The sequence below is a fragment of the Mustela lutreola genome, chromosome X (assembly GCF_030435805.1).
Source record: "Mustela lutreola isolate mMusLut2 chromosome X, mMusLut2.pri, whole genome shotgun sequence".
Taxonomy (NCBI): Eukaryota; Metazoa; Chordata; class Mammalia; order Carnivora; family Mustelidae; genus Mustela; species Mustela lutreola.
In genome coordinates, this window is record NC_081308.1 from 65,939,857 (window position 1) to 65,962,284 (window position 22,428).

At 37.1% G+C, this 22,428-nt stretch overlaps 1 protein-coding gene across 4 annotated transcripts in view; it reads right to left on the reverse strand.

Annotated features, from left to right (window-relative positions):
* The window catches only part of ABCB7 (ATP binding cassette subfamily B member 7), a 155,890-nt gene that overhangs the window by 5,335 nt on the left and 128,127 nt on the right, over positions 1-22,428 (reverse strand). For all 4 annotated transcript variants that reach the window (XM_059156561.1, XM_059156559.1, XM_059156558.1 and 1 more), the window contains one exon: positions 19,410-19,517. In XM_059156561.1, coding sequence (XP_059012544.1) covers positions 19,410-19,517 — 108 coding nt within the window. The remainder of the gene's footprint in view (positions 1-19,409; positions 19,518-22,428) is intronic.

Below are 22,428 nucleotides of genomic sequence, written 5' to 3' on the forward strand. Positions count from 1 at the left end.
AACTTCTTTATCATCTTCTGATAATTCTGTTCCAGTATAACATCACAAGGTTGCCCCTCTTCTTCCCACATTCCATTTTTATCTTTCTTCTCCCAAGAGTACTGTTTTACAACAACATTAATATGTTTACTCATATGCGCATTCTTAAAATATACAAAAACGAATTTTGAATAGGCTCCTTCCATACTACTAATTATAACAAAATTAGTTTCAAATTTTTATTTACTTTTGACCTTATATTCCACTAATGGTAATAATCAGAGTAATGTGTTCAACAGTCACTTGGATTGCTTTTCTTTTGCATGTTTATTATCAATTTGTTATGCAGTTAGTTCCACTTCTCTTTGTAATCACTTTTTGCTTTTCTCTGTCCTTGCTGAGATTCAAAAATTTAAATATATAAAAACATTACCATGGTTCAAAAGTAAAAATAATACAAAAAAAGGAGCTAAGATGGCAGAGTAAGAGACCGCAGGCTTGCTACATCCCTCAAACACAGCTGGATAAATATCAACTCATTCTGAATAGCCAAGAAATCAATTTGAGGACTGACAGAACAAATCGCACAATTAGAGGGAGAAGAGGCTACATTGTGGAAAATAAGAGATGCAGAGACCTGGTTTGGGAGAGAAATAGATAATTGGTGCTGCAGAGAGGAAGGAGCCCAGGTTGCAGAGGGAGGTGAGAGAGAAAGGAATGCAGAGGGGATCACACAATGAAAATACTTCCCAAACTCATTAACTGAGAAAATAAGGGGATGAGTTCTATGGGTTTTTTCCTGGCACAGCTGACAGAGAATCCTGAGGGTGCTGAAGTTCTCCTGAAGAAGGCAGGAAGGTAAACCGAGGTCGGATGGCATGATCTGAGGATTTCCTGACATTCACTGCGAGAGGTGGATCCCCTTTCCTGGAGTGCTTTTGAGGGAGATGTCATTGCCTCTCTGGGGACAAAGGAGTCAGTGGGCAGCATTTCTGTCCCCCAACCCTAAGAATAGGTACAGAGACACCTGGTGAGGACAGCAAAGTCAGACAATGGCTGCTTAGTGAGCTCTGCTCCAAACTGCACACTTCTGGGCTCTGGTGAGATTGCCCTTCTGGGTCAAACCTACACCACCCTCAGACCAGAACAGGTCCCCAGTACATCAGGTCTCTCAAGATTAGAATTTTAAAACTCAGCCAGCCTGACTGGGGAAGAGCTAAAGTTCACACTGTTCTGCAACAGGAAGGCAAGCAACCCAGACACCGACACTGAGGAAACAATGATCTAATAAACACTTAGGGTGTATGAAGGGAGTTTATTCATTCCTCTGGGAGTGCTTCCCTGACATTAAGTAAGCACGAACTCCCCTCTCAAGGGAAAAAAGAACTGGCTGGTGCCACTTCCCTCCACTAGCCTTCAGCATAAACTCACTTCAGTAAATAGAAGAGTATCAACACAGGCTGCTTAATTGCTTACATCAACCCTGCTCCTCTGCACTCTACTGGTATTGCTCATCTCAGGCAAGTGTGCCTGAGAACCAGTACAGCAGGCTCCTCCCCCAGGAGACCAGCACAAACCCCCACAGGCATCATGTCTACTGACCACAGACTTCTGCAAAGCTTCAGCTCTAGTGGAAATGGCACCAGGTCTTTTTAAACAAGCAGACAAGAACATAACTAGTTAAAACTTGCCACACTCTGGCCAAGGTCCAGACACTACTCACTGCAGGCAAGGAGAAACTCTATAGAGCACTGATCTGAGGGGTACAACAGCCATATCACAGCAGCAGAGTGCACACAGCAGACATCAGAGACACTTCCTGAAGTGACAGGCCCTAGACATTATATGACCTCTTCTTCATAACACCATTACATCTCAAGAGCAGGAAACACCACAACAGGCTTTCCTAACACAGAGAAGAATACAGATACCTAGACAAAATGCCAAGACAGGAATTCATCACAAAAGAAAGAACAAGGTCATGGCCAGGGATCTAAACAAAATACATATAAATAACAGGCCTGAGAAATTAAAGCAACAGTCATTAAGGATATTATCTGGGCTTGAGAAAAGCATAGACGACATCAGGAAGATCCATACCACAGAGAGACAAGAGCTTAAAAACAATCGTGACAAAATGAAAAATGCAGTAACAGATTAAAAACTGACTGGGTGCAATGACCACATGGAAGAAGAAAAGAAATGAATAAGTGACAATGAAGATACAATTACAGAAAATAAGGAAGCTGATAAAAAGGGGGAACATCTAGGACCTCGCGAGCAGACGTATAAGAACTCAGTGACTCCTCGAAAAGTAATTACATTTGTATCACAGGAGTCCCAGAAGAAGAGGAAAAAGGGGAGAGAAGGTTAATTCGAGGAAACCAGAGCTGAAAAATTACCTAATCTAGGGAAAGAAACAGACTTCCAAGTCCAGAAGACACAGAGAACTCCCATCAAAATCAACAAAAAAGCATGCCAACATCAGAGCATACTGTAGTTAAAGTTAAAAAACAAAACAAACAGAGACACAGAAAAAATCCTAAAAGTAGCCAGACAAAAGGAATACGTAACTTAAGAGGGAAGACAAACTATATTAGCAGCAGACCTGTCCATAAAAACTTAGCGGCCTGGAAGAGAGAGGCATGATATATTCAATGGGCTGAAGGAAAAATACCCAAGCAAGAATACTCTATCCAGCAAGGCTGTCATTCAGAATAGAAAGAGAGAGAGAGAGTTTCCCAGACAGTAAAGGATTTCGTGACCACTAAACCAGCCCTACAAGAAATATTAAAGGGGACTCTTTGAGTGGGAAAGACCAAAACTGACAAAGACTTGAAAGTAACACAGAAAACTGTCAGGAACAATGACAAAACAAGTAATAAAATGGTACTAAATTCATATCTAACAATAATTACTGTAATGTAAATGGACTAAATGCTCCAATCAGAAGATGTACGGTATCAGATGGGATTAAAACAAAACAAAACAAAACAAGACCCACCTATATGCTGCCTACAAGAGACTCATTTTAGACCTAAAGAGACCTGCAGATTCAAAGTGAGGGGATGGAGAAATATTTACCATGCAAACGGACATCAAAAAAAGCCAGAATAGCAATACTTATAACAGACAAACTAGACTTTGAAACAAAGACTGTAAGAAAAGATGGAGAAGGGCATTATATAATAAAAAGGGAGTCTACCCAATTAAGAAGATCTCCCCCACCTTGGGAGAATTCAAATAAATAAAAAATTTAATAAAAAAATAAAAGAACTCATTGATAATAATACAAAAAACAGTAGGGCACGCTTATATCAAGTGAAGATCATCTAAACAGAAAATCAGTAAGAAAACAATGGCTTTGGGGCGCCTGGGTGGCTCAGTGGGTTAAAGCCTCTGCCTTTGGCTCAGGTCATGATCCCAGGGTCCTGGGATCGAGCCCCGCATCGGGCTCTCTGCTCAGCAAGGGGCCTGCTTCCTCCTCCTCTCTCTCTCTGCCTGCCTCTCTACCTACTTGTGATCTCTGTCTGTCAAATAAATAAACAAAATCTTTTTAAAAAAACTGGCTTTGAATGATATACTAGATTAGATGGATTTAAGAGAGATCCATATGGTTTCACTTACTTGTGGAACATAAGGAATAACATGGAGGACATCAGGCAAAGGAAAGGAAAAGTGAATTGGGGCAAATCAGAGGGAGATGAACCATGAGGGGCTATGGAGGGTGAAACAATCTGAGGCTTTTTGAGGGGAGTGGGGTGGGGGAAACCTGGTGGTGGGTATTAAGAAGGGCACATATTGCATGGAGCACTGGGTGTTGCACATAAACAATGAATCTTGGAACACTGCATCAAAAACTACTGATGTATTTTATGGTGACCAACATAACACAATAACATATATATATATATATATATATATATATATATATATATATATATATATGGAGAGAGAGAGAGATTGATTCAGAAAAGAATTTCATCTTAAGCAGAATACATATTCTTTTCAAATACACATGGGACAGTCTCCAGAACAGATCACATACTGGTCAAAAATCAAGCCTCAACAAGTACAAAAAGAATGAAATCATACCATGCATACTTTCTGACCACAATGCTATGACCCTGAAATCAACCACAAGATAAAATTTGAGAAAAACCACAAATACATGGAAGGTAAATAACATGCTACTAAACAATAAATCAATCAGAAAGTAAATTAGGAAAAAACACAGAAACAAATGAAAATGAAAACATGACAGCCCTTAATATTTGGGATGTTTCAAAAACAGTCATAAGAGGGAGTATACAGAAATACAGGCCTAACTCAAATAGAAAAATCTCGAATACGCAACATAACCTTACACATAAAGGAGCTAGAAAAAGAACAACGATGAGCACTGGGTGTTATATGCAACTAATGAATCATTGAACATTACATCAAAAACTAATGATTTTGGCTAATTGAATTTAAATTTAAAAAATGAAACAAAGGAAAAAGAACAACAAATGAAGGCTAACACTAGCAGAAGTGAAATAAGATTAGACTAGAAATAAATAATATAGAAATCAAAAACACAGGAGAATAGAACAATGAAACCAGGAGCTGGTTCTCTGAAAAAATTAATAAAATTGATAACCCCCTGGCCAGACTTATAAAAAAGAAGGTGGCTCCAAAAAATTAAAATAGAGGAGAGCTCAAATAATAATACAAAAATACAAATAAAATAATATTATGAAAAATTATATGTCAACAAACTGAGTAATCTGGAAGAAATGGATAAATTGCTAGACACATATAAACTACCAAAACTGAAACAGGAAGAAACAAAAACCTTGAACAGACATAACCAGTGAAGAAACTGAATCAGTAATAAAAAAATCTACCAACAAACAAAAGTCCAGGGCCATATGGCTTCACGTGGGAATTCTATTAAATCTTTAAAGAAGAGTTAATACCTATTTTTCTTAAATAGAAATGGAAGGAAAACTTCTAAACTCATTCAATGAGGCCCACATTATTCTGATTCCCCAAATCAAAGACTCCACTAAGAAAGAGAACTACAGGCGAATATCTCTGATGGCTATGGATGTAAAAATTCTCAACAAAATACTATCAAATTGAATACAACAGTACAGAAAAAGAATCAATCACCACGATCAATTGGGATTTATTCCTGCGCAACAGGAGTGGTTCAATATTTTCAAATAAATCAATGCGATACACCACATTAATAAAAGAGGGTAAGAACCATATGATCCTCTCGATAGATGCAGAAAAAAACATTTGAAAACATACAGCATCCATTCTTGATTAAAAACCCTCAAAAACCGAGGGACAGAGGGAACATACCTTGATACTATAAAGGCCATATATGAAAGACCACAGCTATTATCATCCTCAATGGGGAAAAACGGAGTGCTTTTCATCTAGCATCAGGAAAAAGGGATGTTTACTCTCACCACTTTCATTTAACACAGTATTAGAAGTCCTCACCTCAGCAAACAGATAACAAAAACAAATAAAAATGTATCCAAATCAGCAAAGAAGAAGTCAAACTTTCACTATTTGCAGATGACAGGATACTCTATATAGAAAATCCGAAAGAGGGGCGCCTGGGTGGCTCAGTGGGTTAAAGCCTCTGCCTTGGGCTCGGGTCATGATCCCAGGGTCCTGGGATCGAGCCCTGCGTCGGGCTCTCTGCTTGGCGGGGAGCCTGTTTCCCTCTCTCTCTCTGCCTGCCTCTCTGCCTACTTGTGACACCCCCCCACTCTCTCTGTCAAATAAATAAAAAATTATCTTAAAAAAAATCCGAAAGACTCCACCAAAAAATTGCTGGAACTCATACATGCATTCTGTCCAGTTGCAGGATACAGAATCAACATACAGAAATCTGTTGCATTTCTATAAACCTATAATGAAGCAGCAGAAAGAAAAACCAAGAAATCAATCCCATTTACAACTGTACAAAAACTGTTAAGACACCTAGGAAGAAACCTAACCAAAGAGGTAAAAGATCTGTATTATGAAAACTTAGAAAACACTGATGAAAGAAACTGAAGATGACACAAAGAAAGGGGAAAACATTCCATGCACATGAATTGGAAGAACAAGTGTTGTTCAAATGACTATACTACTGAAAGCAATCTATACATTTAACGCAATCTTTATCAAAATACAAACAGCATTTTTCACAGAGCTAGAACAAAGAATCTTAAAATTTGTATGGGACAAAAGCTAGAGGCATCACAATTCTGGACTTCAAGTTGTCTGTAGTAATCTGGATGGTATAGTACTGGTACAAAAACAGACACACAGATGAATGGAACAGAACAGAGAACCCAGAAATGGACCCCAAAATACATGGTCAAATGCATGTTTTGTATGTTTCTGGACAGAAACATACAAAAGAATGAAACTGTACACTTCCTTACATCATAAACAAAAATAAACTCAAAATGGATGAAATGCCTAACTGTGAGACAGGAAACCATCAAAATCCCAGAGAAGAAAACAGGCAATAGCCTCTATGACATCAGCCATAGCATATCTTCTTACTTGGTATGTCTTAAGAAGCAAGGCAAACAAAAGCAATAATGAATTTATCAGGACTTTTCCTACCACTTTACTGAATTCCCATATGAGTTCTAGCAATTTTGGGGTGGAGTCTTTTGGGTTTTTCACATAAAGTATCAGGTCATCTGTGGAGAGTGAGAGTTTGACTTCTTTGCCAATTCAGATGCCTTTTATCTCTTTGTGTTGTCTGTCTGCTGAGGCTAGGACTTCTAGTACTATGCTAACCAGCAGTGGTGATAGTGGACATCCCTGCTGTGTTCCTGACCTTAGGAGAAAAACTCTCAGTTTTTCCCCACCGAGAATGATATTTGCTGTGGATTTTTCATAGATGGCTTTTATGATACTGAGGTATGTTCTCTCTATTCCTACACTGTGGATAGTTTTAATCAAGAAAGGATGCTGTACTTTGTCAAATGCTTTTCAATATCTATTGAGAGTATCATAAAGTTCTTTTATTTATGTAGTATATCACACTGATTGATTTGTGGATGCGGAAGTACCCTTGCAGTCCAGAAACAAATCCCACTTCATCCTGGTGAATAATCCTTTTAATGTACTGTTAGATCTTACTGGCTATTATTCTGGTGAAAATTTTTGCATCCATGACCATCAGGGACATCGGTCTGTAATTCTCCTTTTTGGTGGAGTCTTTGTCTCGTTTTGGGATCAAGGTAATGCTGTCCTCATAAAATGAATTTGTAAAGTTTTCCTTCCATTTCTATTCTGTCAGTTTCAGGAGAATAGCTATTAATTCCTCTTTAAATGTTTGGTAGAATTCCCCTGGAAGCCTTCTGGCACTGGGCTCTTGTTTGTTGGAAGATTTTTTTTTTTTTTTTTTTTTGGATGGGAGATTTTTGATTACTGCTTCAATTTCTTTCCTGGTTATGGGTCTATTCAGGCTTTCTATTTCTTCCTGGTTCAGTTTTGGTAGTTTATATGTCTCTAGGAACGCATCCATTTCTTCCAGATTGCCTAATTTGTTGGCACATTCAGTAAAGTGGCAGGATATAAAAGCAACGCACAGAAATCAGTTGCATTTCTATACACTAACAATGTGATTAAAGAAAAAGAAATTAAGGAGTTGATGCTATTTATAGTTGCACCCAGAACCATAAGATACCTAGGAATAAATCTAATCAAAGAGGCAAAGGATCTGTACTCAGAAAACTACAGAGTACTCAAGAAAGAAATTGAGGAAAACATAAAGAAATGGAAAACCATTCATGCTCATGAATTGGAAGAACAAATATTGTTAAAATGTCTATACTATCTAGAGCAATACACAAATTCAATGCAATCCCTATTAAAATACCATCAACTTTTTTCACAGAACTAGAACTAATAATCCTAAAATCTGTATGAAACAAAAGACCCTGAAGCACCAAAGAAATGTTGAAAAAGAAAACCAAAGCTGGTAGCATCACAATTCTGGACTTCAAGCTCTATTACAAAGCTGTAATCATCAAGACAGTATGGTACTAGCACAGAAACAGATGTATAGATCAATGGAACAGAACAAGAACCCAGAAACGGACCCTCAACTCTGTGGTCAACTTATCTTCAACAAAGCAGGAAAGAACATCCAACGGAAAAAAGGCAGTCTCTTCCACAAATGGTGTTGGGAAAACTGGACAGACAGATGCAAAAGAATGAAACTGGACCATTTCTTTACACCATACACAAACATTGACTCAAAATGGATGAAAGACCTAAACATGAGACAGGAATTAATCAAAATCCTAGAGAAGAACACAGGCAGCAACTTCTGTGATGTTGGTCACAGCAACTTCTTTCTAGACACACCTCCAAAAGCACAGGAAACAAAGGCAAAAATGAACTATTGGGATTTCATCAAGATAAAAAGTTTCTCCACAGCAAAGCAAACAGTTGACAAAACCAAAAGACAACGAAGAGAATGGGAGAAGATGTTTGCAAATGACATATCATATAAAGGGCTAGTATCCAAAATCTCTAAAGACTGTATGAAACTCAACACCTAAAAAACAAATAATCCAGTCCAAAAATGGGCAGAAGACATGAATAGACATTTTTCCAAAGACACCCAAATGGCCAAAAGACCCATGAAAAAGTGCTCAACATCACTTGGCATCAGGGAAATACAAACCAAAACCATGAATACCACCTCACACCAGCCAGAATGGCTAAAATTAACAAGTCAGGAAATGAAAGATATTGGGGAGGATGCAGAGAAAGGAGAACCCTCCTACACTGTTGGGAATGCAAGCTGGTGCAGCCACTTTGGAAAACGGTATGGAAGTTCCTCAAAAGTTGAAAGCAGAGCTACCCTACAACCCAGGAACTGCATGGCCAGGTATTTATCCAAAGGATACAAACACAGTGATTTGAAGGGGCATCAGCACCCCGATGTTTATAGCAGCAATGTCCACAATAGCCAAACTAGGGAAAGAGCCCAGATGTCCATCAATATATTAATGGATAAATATATCCACTGTGTGTACACACACACACACACACACACACAGGAACATTACTCAGTCATCAAAAAAAATGAAGTCTTGCCATTTGCAATGACATAGTTGGAACTAGAGGGTATTATGCTAAGCAAAACAGGTCAATCAGAGAAAGACAATTATTGTATGATCTCACTGGTTTGTGGACTTTAGAAAACAAAACAGAGGATCATAGGGGAAGAGAAGAAAAAATAAAACAAGATACAACCAAAGAGGGAGACAAACCATTAATCTTAGGAGACAAACTGAGATTTGCTGGAGGGGTGCGGGGGTAGGGGAATAACGTAACTGGGTGATGGACATTGGGGGGTATGTGTTGTAATAAGCACTGTGTATTTTAAGACTGATGAATCATAGACCTGTACCCCTGAAACAAATAATACATTATATGTTAAAAAATAAATAAATAAACTATCGGGACTTTTCAAGATAAAAAGTTTCTGCACAGTGAAGGAAAACAACTGGCAAGACTAAAAGGCAACCTCCAAAATGGGAGAAGGTATTTGCAAATGACATATCCGATAAAGGGTTAGTATCAAAAATCTATAAAGAATTTATTAAACTCAACACCCAGAAAACCAAATAATCCAGTTAAAAAATGGGCAGAAGACGTGAATAGACATTTTTCCAAAGAAGATACCCACACGGCTACCAGGAACATGAAAAGGTGCTCAACATCTCTCATCATCAGGGAAATACAAATCAAAACCATGACGATATACCATCTCACACATATTAGGATTGCTAAAATCAACACAAGAAACAATAGGCGTTGGAAAGGATGTGGAGAAAGGGGAACCCTCTTACACTATTGGTGGGAATGCAAACTGGTTCAGTCATTCTCAAAAACAGTAGGAAGGTTCCTCAAAAAGTTGAAAAGAGAACTACCTTACAATCCAGCAATTCTACTTGTAGGTACTTACTGAAAGGATACAAAAATACAGATTCAAAGGCATACATGTACCCTAATGTTTAAAGCTGTTTTATCACCAATAGCCAAACTAGGAAAAGAGCCCAAATGCCCACTGACTACTGAATGGATTATGAAGATGTAGTATACATATGTGCATATGCATGCACACATATGCACACACACCGGAATATTACTCAGCCATCAAAAATAAATCCTTCCATCTGCAAGGATGTGGATGGAGCTAGAGAGTATTATGCTAAGTGAGATAAGTCAAAGAAAGATAAATACCATATGATTTCACTCATATGTAGAATTTAAGACAGAAAATAGATGAACATGGGGGGAGAAGAGAAATCATAAAACAGACTCTTAACTACAGAGAACAAACTGAGAGATGCTGGAGGGGATGTGGGTGGGGAGATAGGTTAAATGGGTGATGAGTATTAAGGAGGGCACTTGTGATAAGCACTGGGTGCTGTGATGAATCACTAAATTCTACCCCTGAAACTAATATCACACTCGATGTTAACTGGAATTTAAAAACTTGAAAGACTGAAAAAATATATAAAAAAGTATAATCAGGAAAATCATGCTCCCTTTCCTATCCCTTTTACCTCTTTCTATCTCCACTCCATAAACAGTCAATTTCTTTAGTTTCTAGTTTATGCTTCCTGAGTTTGTTGTTGTTGCTTTTTCTTTTACTAAGAGTTCTTTTTATTTGGCATTGAAACCCAAAAAAGAAAGGTTTTAGTCTATTTTATGTTAATCAAACTATTAAACACTGTTCTGTATTGCCTTAGTATAGTAATAATTAATATCCACGATCATACCTCTGAGCCAAAGACTGTGAATCATCAAATATTAAATTCTTTCCAGCTCAACTTAGGCTATTTCTTTTTTTATAATTTTTTATTGAAATATAATTGGCATAGAATGTTTTAATACTTCCAGGTGTATGACACAGTGATTAGACAACTGTATACATTATTCAGTGCTGGCCTCGGTAATGTAGTCACCATCTGTCACCATAAGGCATTATTATAATATTATTGACTATATTACTTATGCTGTACTTTCAATATCCACGACTTATTTAAAAGTGGAAGTCTGTACCTCTTAATTAAAGAACAAAATGTTATTTGCCAAAGGAAAGGTGGATGAGAGAATGGGCAAAGTAAAGTGGATTAAGAGGTACAAACTCTGAGGTTTTTTTTCCCACAGAAATAAGTAAATATCACATATTCCTTTTCCCCCCATCCTCCTTGCAAATAGCAGCATACAACAGATTCTGAACTGTTCTTTCTTTCATTTAACAACATATCTAGAAATCATGCCATATAAAGCTCCCTTTACTTTTTTCTCTTAACAGCATCTGTCCTTATTTTAGAAATGCTTTATTTTCCATGACCTGTGGCGATATTAATTATTTAAGTTGCTTTATGCTCTTTTCATTGTCTATATTTTCTACCGAATTCCTTTTTTTCTGCTTGTTTAAGAGGTCTTCCTTTATTATCCATTGATACTTAGTAATGGAGCATTAGAAAACTGACTAGAAACTATGTGCATGGGAATGGGATTTTCAACTGTGGGATTTCACTGAAGAATGATCATATGGATACATGGTCATCTTGCTGGGGTCTCCAAATACAAATAGCTTTTTTTTCCCCCCTGGGGCTACATGTGTCTTCTGCAGAGACTTCTTCAATTATCTCCTGATGAAGGAAGGAGTAGTGATATTAGAAATAAAGAAATGGTTATGGAGCCAGTGGCATAAGAGGGTCTATGGTCTTTTTTTGGTGTGCTTTGATTTCCAGTTAACCTTCCCCATCTTTGTTCACGTGCTAGACAATTTTCTGTCTAGAGCCTCTATGACTCAATTTCCTGACAAGTCAACCTGCCGCCTCTTGCCAAGGCTGGGAAGCAGTAATTACCAGGCTGTGGGGTTAAGGAGGGGCCTTGAGAATTCTATTTCTTATGTAGATGTAACATTATACTACAAGGCACTGTTGACAGAATACATGAGGTTATATACATTTCACTAGAAAATGAAAGTCTCTGATTTTCATAATCAAGCAAATACAGAATGATCAAATTATAAATACTAAGATATTTTAGATACATGTGCTATAATCATTAATATATTAATTATAGTTCCAATTATAATCCAAACTTCAACTGGCAATGTTGTAATATAACTGTAGATACTGTCAACCTCAAAGTATGAGACAAGAAAGCTCAAGCTTGTTCAAGTACCTTTACCACTTTATAAGAAAAGCCTATCTGCATGCCTGCATACAATGGAAAGGTTAGTAAAAAAGCACCAACAGCAAATTTTATTTCAGATTCTTTCTTTTTAATTTCTTTCCTCCAAGTTTTTATTTAAATTCCAGTTAGTTAACAGATAGTATAATGTTAGTTTCGGGAGCAGAATTTAGTGACTCAACCCATACATACAACACCCAACTGCCCTCTTTTGAATATCAATTGGATAATAAAGTGTATTTACAGCATTTCACATTTAAGGCATTCTGGTATATAAGCATACTGAAAAAATTAGTTTGTTTTCTACTGAATGTAAGGACTTGAGAAAAAAAAAACAACAAAAAACCTAGGGTTACTCAAGTACACACAGGTAAGACTATATAACGATATACATGTACATATCTAAAAATATATATATACATACACACCACAGAAAAATCAACAGCTTATATGAAATTTTAGTGGTGTGAAAAATTCTCTCGATAACTCAATATAGAAAGTACATGAGAATGCTTTTCCTCTCTCAACATCTAGTATTCAGGCTTTCAAAATGATAAAGAATTGAAGGTTTATTTATTAGAAGGGAAACATAATAATAGAAAAGGCTGAATGGAAGGTGAAAAACTGAACAGTGTGAGAAATAACCAAGTACTAGGATGTGGGAAAATACATTCTTATAAAGAGTAGAGAAAAGGAAAATTACCAATCACTACAGTGGTATTCTAAGTTGATCAGAACATTTAGAAAGTAGTACGCTCTTAATAGTAAAGCCCTCAGAAGGGATAAAGCAGGCTACCCATTTTCTTACTTTCCCCAGGAGGAAAAAAATAAAAGTAATCATGTTTGCAAGTGACTATTTTATGGTAATTTTCTTTTAGACATCAAGGGTATGTGCAGATATTAGAAAAAATAAAAATACAAAATACAAAAATGATAATGAGCAATGATTCTGTGCAGAGCAAAACTGAACGCAAAAAAATATTTTATGTATATACTCCCTAAAATCTGATTCTATTATATGAGGCTTTAATGCTTTCCTGATACAAGTTTGCTTTTAATACTTCGATGAAAAGTGAGTTAATGGTTTATTTCTTCTTGGAAGAAAAATGCCTTTGTTTTCCTGTCAAAAGGAGTAAAAATGGGAGTCCTATCAGGATTCACTCTTATTTAAAGAACACAAATTCTGCATTTTTCTTTAGAAACAATATTTAAGTTATTTGTGTTTGTGACAATTTTCAATGTTCTTCATGTACTAAACTTTTTTTTAAATTGAACTGCAACTAAGATCTAATGTTCTATTAGTTTCAGGTTTAAAATATAATTATTCAATAATTCTATACATTTTTCAGTGCTCATCAAGTGTACTCTTATTCCCCTTAATCTATTTCACCCATACCCCCACACCACACCTCTGAAGACCACCAGTTTGTTTTCTATATTTAAAGGGTCTATTTTTTGTGTCCGTTTTTCTTTGTTCATTTGGATTGTTTCTTAAATTCCACACATGAGTGAAATAGTATGTTACTCATCTTTCTCTGACTGATATCACTCATCACTATATCCTCAAGGTTCATGCATATTGCTACAAATGGCAAGATTTCATTTTTTTTATAGCCAGGTAATAGTCTTCTTTATCCAATCTCTATGGATTGACAGGTGAGAAGTTTCCATATTTTGGCTATTGTAATTATTGCTGCAATAAACACAGGGGTGCATATATCTTTTCAAGTTAGTAATCTCATTTTCTTTGGGTAAATACCCAGTATTGGAATTACCTATTTTCAATTGTTTTTAAAGATTTTATTTATTTATTTGACAGACAGAGATCACAAGTAGGCAGAGAGAGAAGGGGAAGCAGGCTCCCCGCCAAGCAGAGAGCCCGATGTGGGGCTTGATGACCTGAGCCGAAGGCAGAGGCTTTAACCCACTGAGCCACCCAGGCGCCCCTATTTTCAAATTTTTGAAGAACCTCCACATTGTTTTCCACAGTGGCTGCACCAATTTACATTCCCAGCAATGGTGCATGAGGGTTCCTCTTTCTCTGTATCATTGTCAATATTTCTTATTTCTTGTGTGTCTGATTTTAGCCATTCTGAAAGGTATAAAGTGATATCTCATTGTGTTTTAATTTGCATTTCCCTGATGATTAGTTATGGTGAGCATCTTTTTACGTGTTTGTTGGCCATCTATACAGCTTCTCTGGAAAAATGTCTATTCAAGTCCTCTGCCCATTTTAAAAATCAGATTATTTGGGTTTTTGAGGGTGTTGAGTAGTATAAGTTCTTTATATCTTTTGGTTATTTAGCCCTTATCAAATATATCATTTTACAAATATCTTCTCCCATTCAGTAGGTTGCCTTGTAATTCTGTTGATGGTTTCTGTCATTATGAAAAAGTGTTTTAGTTTGGTGTACTCACAACAGTCTAATTTTGCCTTTGTCTCTCTTGCCTGAAAAGACTTAGCTAAAAAAAGTTTCTATAGCCAATGTCAAAAAAATTATTGCCTATGTTTTCTTCTAGGAATTTTTACAGTTTCAGGTCTCACATTTAGGTCTTTAATCCATTCTGAGTTTATTTTTGTGTATAGAGTAAGAAAGTGGTCTGGTTTCATTCATTTACATGTACCTGTTCAGTTTTCCCAGCACCATTTGTTGAAGAGACTCTTTCCTCCTTGTATATTCTTGCCTCCTCTGTCATAGATTAACTGGCCATGTAAGCGTGGGTTCATTTTTAGACTCTCTATTCTCTTCCACTGACCTTTGTGTCTAGTTTTGTACCAGACAACCACAACTTTGTAATATATCTTGAAATCAGGGATTTTAATATATCCTGCTTTGTTCTTTTTTGGATTGCTTTAGCTATTTGAGGTCTTTTGTGGTTCCATAAAATTATTTTTACAGTTCTAGGAACATGGTGTTGGTATTTTGATAGGGATTACACTGAAGCTCTATAGACTGCTTTGGGTAGTACAGACCCTTCACCAATCTTAATTCTTCTAACTCCTGAACAAGAAATATCTATTTGTGTCATCTTCGATTTCCTTCATCAATATTTTATAGTTTCCATAGTACAGAACTTTCATCTCCTTAAGTTTATCCCTAGGTATTTTTATTAAGATTAGGTTGTTTATTCCAGATTTTTATTCTTTCTTGAGACAGGCCTATACTGGTATAATCTTCCAGCTTGGAACACTTTTGCTGCATCTTAATGAATTAGAAACACTGTGTTTTCATTTTCATTTGTCTCCATGTATTATTTTTATTTTTTCTTTGATTCTTTGTTGAGCCATTGGTTGTTTAGTAGCATGCTGCTAAGCTTTCAAGTGTTTGTAGTTCTTTCCCTTATTTTTCTCATTCACAACTGCTTTTTAGTTTTGTATCTTTTTGTTTTGGAAAGATGCTTGCTGTGGTTTTATTTTCTTAAATTCAGAGACTTGTTTTGTGCCCTAATATGAGATCTATTCTGGAGAATGCTCTACGTGCACTTGAAAATAAGTGCATTCTGCTGTTTTTTGATAGAATGTTCAATAAATAGGATGTTAATTTCATCTGGTCCAGTATGTCATTCAAAGTCACTCTTTCCTTTATTTTCTGTATAGATGATATACCCATTAATGTAAGAGAGGTGTTAAAGTCAGTTATTATTACTGTGTTAATTTCTTCTTTTATGTCTCTTAACACATGATTCATGTTTTGGAGTGCTCCTATGTTGGGTACACAAATATTTGCAATTATTTTATCTTCTTGCTGGATTTTTCCCTTTTATCATCATGTAGTGTCCTTGTTTCTTGTTACAATCTTTGTTTTAAAGTGTGTTTTGTGCAATGAAAGTATTGCTCTCCTGGCTTTCTTTTCACTTCCATTCACATGGTAAATATGTCCTTCCTTTCAATCTCCATGTGTCTTCAGGTCTTGAACTGAGTCTCATGTGGGTAGCACTTAGATGGAGCTTGCAATTTTTATCCATTCAGTCATTCTGTGTTTTTACTCCTCCCATGTGTTTTAACTGGAGCATTTAGTCCACTGACATTCAAAGTAATTAATGACAGGTATGTAATTATTGCCATTTTGTAACTTGTTTTATGGTTGTTTTTATAGTTCTTTTTTTCCTCCATCTTCCCTTTTCTCTTGTGATTTGATGGCTTTCTTCAGTGTTAATGCTTGGATTGCTTTCTCTTTGCTTTTTGTGTATCTACCACAGGTTTTTGATTTGTGATTACCATTAGGTTCACATGTAATATTTTATGCATATAGCAGTCTATGGAGGTTGATAGTTAAGTTTGAAGCCATTTTTAAAGTAGAAAAATTTTACTTCCCTGACATTTTATGTATGTGGTATTATACTTTATATCCTTTAATTTTGTGACTCTCCTGATTGCTTTTCTTAAAGATTTATTTATTTATTTATTTGAGAGAGAAAGCATGAGAAGGGGGAGGGTCAGAGAGAGTAGCAGACTCCCCGCTGAGCAGGGAGACTGATGTGGGACTCGATCTGGGACTCCAGGATCATGACCTGAGCTGAAAGCAGTCAGTTAACCAACTGAGCCACCCAGGCACCCTCTTGATTACTTTTACAGATATAATTTATTTTATTGTTTTTCTGCTTTAATCTCCATACTTGTTTTATAAGTGATTAATACACTACTTTAATTATATGTTTACATTTACCTGTGACATTTTTTCCTTTCATAATTTTCTTACTCTTAATTATGGCCTTTTCTTTCCAAAGGATTCCCTTTAATTTTTCTTGAAGGCTGTTTTCATGGTAATGAACTCCCTAAACTTTTATTTGCCTGGAAAACTCTCTCTCCTTGTATTCTGAAGATAGTCTTACTGGGCAGAATATTCTTGGTTCCAGGTTATTTTTCTGTCAGTAGTCTGAATATACCATGCCACCCCCTTCTGGCCTAAATAAAGATTCTGCTGAAATATCATGTAAAAAGCCTTATGGGGTTTCCCTTGTATGTAACTATTTTCTCTTGCTGCTTTTAACGTTCTCTCTTTATCACTACTTTTTGCCATTTTTGGTTATTATGTGTCTTGGTATGAACCTCCTTGGGTTGATTTTGTTTTGGGTTCTGTGTGCCTCCAGAATCCAGATGTCGGTTTACTTTAGTTTTCAGCTATTATTTCTTCAAACAAATTTTCTTCACCCTTCTCTCTCCTCCTCCTGGGATTGCTATAATGTGACTGTTATGATCCTTACTGATGTCCCTGAGTTCCCTTAATCTAGTCTCATTTTTTATTATTCTTTTTCTTTTTGTTGTTCAGCTTGATTTCATTACTCTGTCTTCTAGCTCACTGATCCATTCTTCTGTCTCCTCTAATCTGCCAGAGTCTCTCTAGTGTAGTTTTTTTTTTTTTTTTTTAAGATTTTATTTATCTGACAGAGAGAGACAGAGAGCATGCAAGCAAGGAGAGCAGCAAAGGGAGAGGGAGAAGCAGGCTCTCTGCTGATCAGGAAGCCTAATGCAGGGCTTGATCTCAGGATGCTGGGATCATGACCTGAGCTGAAGGCAGATACTTAACTGACTGAGACACCCAGATGCCCCCCATCCAGTGTATTTTTAATTTCAGTCATTAAGTTCATCTCTCACTGGTTCTTTTTTATTTTTTCTATCTCTTTACTAAAGGTTCATTGAGATTCTCTACTTTTCTGTCTAGCCTAGTGAGTATATTTAAGATCATTCATTTGAATTCTTTATCAGGCAATATTGTTCATCTCTGTTTTAATTAGTTCTCCTGATTTACTTCTGTCCCATTCTCTCTCATCCAGGACATATTTGTCTGTCTCCTCATTTTGTCTAACTCTTTGTGTTTGTTTCTATGTATGAGAAAAGTCCGCTAAGTCTCCTGATCTTGAAAGTAGTGGCCTTATAAAGAAGAGGTCTTGTGGTATTCTGTAGCATGTCCACTGTTCACCAGAACCAGGAGCTTCAGGGGTATCTCCTAGTGGGTTGTGTGTACCCTACTACTGTGGTAAGCTGTGCTTACCTTAAGTCATTAGATGCATTGTCCACTTTTCATGTTCTGGGTGTACCAGGCAGGGTTTGCTCTCTGTGCTGTTAGGGGAAGTGTCTGGGGCCACTGTGGGCTTATAATCTAGTAGTGTGAGCAGCCAGACCAGATGTGTGCTCTCAGCCCCTCTGAATGGGTTGCAGTCACACCAAATTGCAGGGTCCTTTCCCTCTGTTGCCCCCTTAGAGACTTTGATTAGTGGGTGGTGCCTGTAGTCAAACCAGATGCCTGCCCCCAGTCTGTCTGTTATGGTGGCAGTAGCATCAACCTTCAGGGTGCTCTTCCTGCCTTTTCTTGAGAGGCTTTTGATGGTGGGTAGGGCCAACTGTCAGACCAGATGCCTGCCCAGTCTGTCTGCCATTGCTGCAGTTGCACTGCTGTATGTGGTTATCTTCTCTCCCCAGGACAGAAGGCTCTTTGGAGTGGTGCAGGTCCCTGCCAGGGCTGCTTGCAGTGTGTGTCTTGGCAGAAACTGCTTTGGAGGGATGGTTGCTAAGTGGGGTGCATCCCCCAGAATGCCGGATGTGGTGTTGGCAAGATAGGTGATAGAGTGTTCCTCTTGATTCCTGCAACTGTCTGGCTATCTAGGCTGGGGGTGGGGGAAGCAAAATGGTTGCCCACTATCTCTTCCATTCTTAGGGAAATCTCATAATAATCTCTACCCTGGTGGGGTTTTTTTGGTTTTGCTGGCTCTTTAAGGCCCAAGCCTCAGTTTCCAATTGCCTTGTGGGCCTCCCACAGCTAAGTTAGCTGATTTTTAAAGCACCTGGCATTAAGTCTCACTGATTGTAAAAACTCATAAAGTTAAGCCCCATTTTAAAGCCTAATGTTTTGGGGACCTGTCTTTCCAATGTAGTTCCCCCACTGCCTAAGGTGCCTGGTGTGGAGTCTGCTCCTCTCCCTTTTCCATGCTTGTGGTGTTCCTTCCATTTGTGGTTAGTCTCAATGGGATTCTGGTTCCAGACTGTGTCTGCCCCTCCTACGCTTTTCAGGTGGCCTCCTGTCTGCAATAAACTGCAAAGTCTGTTCTGCCAGGGTGTTTTCGTGTTAGTTGCACTGCTGTGATTATCTGGATGTGTCTGTGGGATCAGGTGAGCTCAGGATCCTCTTGCTCCACCATCTTCCCCCAAATCCCCCCATACTAAACTTTAAAGTTAAATCTCTTACCTGATCCAAGACAATGATTTCATCTGCATCAACCACTGTTGACAATCTGTGTGCAATAAAAATAGAAGTTCTATGTTTGACTGCATCCTTCATGGCACTAAGAATAGTCTGTAAGTTTGACAAGAGTAGGAAAAAAAGATTAGGTAAATGTACATTAAAATAACCATACATTTCTTAAAGGAACATATAAAATGCCAATGAATTTTTTATTATATAAACTTTATATCACTACCAAATATTTGACCTATTCTAATAATTACTAAAAGGAGAAAACTGATCAAAAAGGGAAGGCAAATATGCCACATTATCATGGAAAAAATTATCTTTTAGATAGGCAACATTTCTTTAAATTAGAAAGACCTGGAGAGGGTGGATATTTCTATACTTAAAAATGAACAAATAACAATGATGAATCCAATGATATTAGGAACATAGCTGGGTATGATGTTATCTGGCCAATGAGAATAAAAATAAAATGTGATAGGACTCAAGCAATAGGATGTAGAAAATTTCAGATCAGTAGAAAGGAGATTCAAAGGGTACAGGAACATGTGCTTTTAATTAGTTCAAACTCAGAGGACAGATGGGCAATAAAGACAACCATGTACGGTAACTTGAGCAAACTTCCTTTTCAAAAGTATTCTGATTTCTTTATCCATCATCAATTGATGGAGAGCTGGGCTACTTCCATATCTTGGCTATTGTAAATAATGCTGCTATAAACACAGGTTGCATGTATTACTTTGAATTCATGTTTTTGTATTTTTGGGGGGTAAATACCCAGTAGCACAATCACTAGATCGTACACTAATTCTATTTTTAACTTCCTGAAGAACCTCCATACTGTTCTCCGGAGTGGCTACACCAGTTTGCATTTCCATCAACAGGGCACCAATGTTCCTTTTAACATCCTTGCCAACACCTGTTGTTTCTTGTGTTTTTGATTTTAGCCATTCTGACAGGTAGGAGGTGAGATCTCATTGTAGTTCTGATTTGCATTTCCCCAATGATAAGTGATACTGAGCATCTTTTCATGTGTCTGTCTGCCATTCGAATGTATTCTTTGGAGAAATGTCAGTTTATGTTCTCTGCCCATTTTAAAAATTTATTAGAAAGTGTTTATTTATACAATGGAAAATAACACAGTCATTAAAAAAAAGAATGGAATCTTGCCATTTGCAATGACATGCATGGAGGTAAAGAGTATAATGCTAAATGAAATATGTTAGATAAAAAACCAAAAGCCATATGATTTCGTTCATAAGAGTAATTTAAGAAACAAAACAAACAAGCAAAGGAAAAAAGAGAGAAAGAATGAGACTGAGACAAATCAAGAAATGACTCTTAAGTATAGAAAAGAAATGAGTGGTTACCAGAGGGGAGATGGGTAGGAGGATGGGTGAAATAGGTAATGGGAATTAAGGAGTACAGTTGTTGTGATAAGCAGTGAATAATGTAAACTGGTGAATCACTATATTGTACACCTGAAACTAATATAACACTCTATATTAACTATACTGGAACCAAAATAAAATTTAAAAAGAACAAACACCCTTATATCATAATGCACCGAAAAAAAAAAAAAAAAGAAAAATAGCAAGAGGATGGAAATGGCTACACAGAGAGCAAAGCCATTAATTTAGACACACATTGTAATAAAGCTAAGAACGAAATGTCTGGCTCCCTTTCCCCTTGCCCTAGAAGAAAGGACAGCTTCCTCCCAATACCTCTGGCCTTTCCCAAACGTAAGCATTCTATGCATGGCACACTGAAATGGTGTAGGACTATCTTTGTCAAAATAATTCTGAAGAGCAAGTTTTTAGAATGCTTTTTTCCCTCCAAAATATCCAAGATTCAGAAAAATAGGCCAGCCCCTCTCCCCCATTATAAACAGAGGGAATGACTCTGAGACACACTGGCCCTGAATACCCAATTGAATAAAGAGCAAAAGGAAGGAAATGGGGAAAAAAAAGTATTCTGACTTCTTAGGGAACTCTGGCAAACATTTTTTATTACAGTATAATTAACAATGTTATATTAATTTCAGGTGTACAATATAATGATTCAATAATTTTATACATTACTCAGTGCTCATCAGGATCAGTATACTCTTAATCATTTTATTTCACCTGTCCTCCCACCAACCTCACCTCTGACAACTACAAATTTATTTTCTATATTTAAGAATCTGTTTGGAAAACACATTTTTGTTTACTGCTTTTAAAGTGTAAAGGAGCTATATATATATATTCAGCTGTACTTGGAAACCTGGGTCTAAGTACAGCTAACACGATGGAAACAGCAATGTGGGGTTGGGCATATACCCAATGGCTCCCTGCAGATATTTCTAAACATTGTATTTATTAAAGGAATAAAATTATCAAGAGTAGATGTGGCTACCCAGGAAGGGAAGAGCTTATATTTTACTAAGACAGATGGTAAATCAAATGTGGGGCCAATTCTAAGAAAAATTGTGATATTTGTGGGGACTCATCTTCCTCATTCTCAAGAACTTAAGCTCTGACATTCTACTAAGTGCTATGGACCTTTTAAAAAGGCCCATTAAAATTTACTAAATCTGCTGGTAACTCATTCCCTTGGGGGGTTGTCTACTAACTCTTAATGGGTTATGCTCTGTGATATAATAAAGTTCCCTGACTCAAATAATGACTGTTAACGACTTTTAATTTGTGGTAAACGTGGATACTACCATTGTAGATATAAAGTTCTTGCAAGCAGATTCCTATTTGGAAGGGACAGAGGAGGAGGAGAGGAAGAGAGAATCTTAAGCAGGCTCCATGCCCATAGCAGAGCCAGATGCCGAACTCCACCTCATAACCCTGAGATCATGACCTGAGCTAAAATCAAGGGTCGGACACTTAACCGACTGAGCCACCCAGGCGCCCCAAGATTCCCTTTAAATATAACGAATCTTTATGCTAAACAAGTCACTTAGATATTAAGCTATTTTAAACATACGGCAGATCAAATATGCCCTGAAACTTAACGACATATGCAA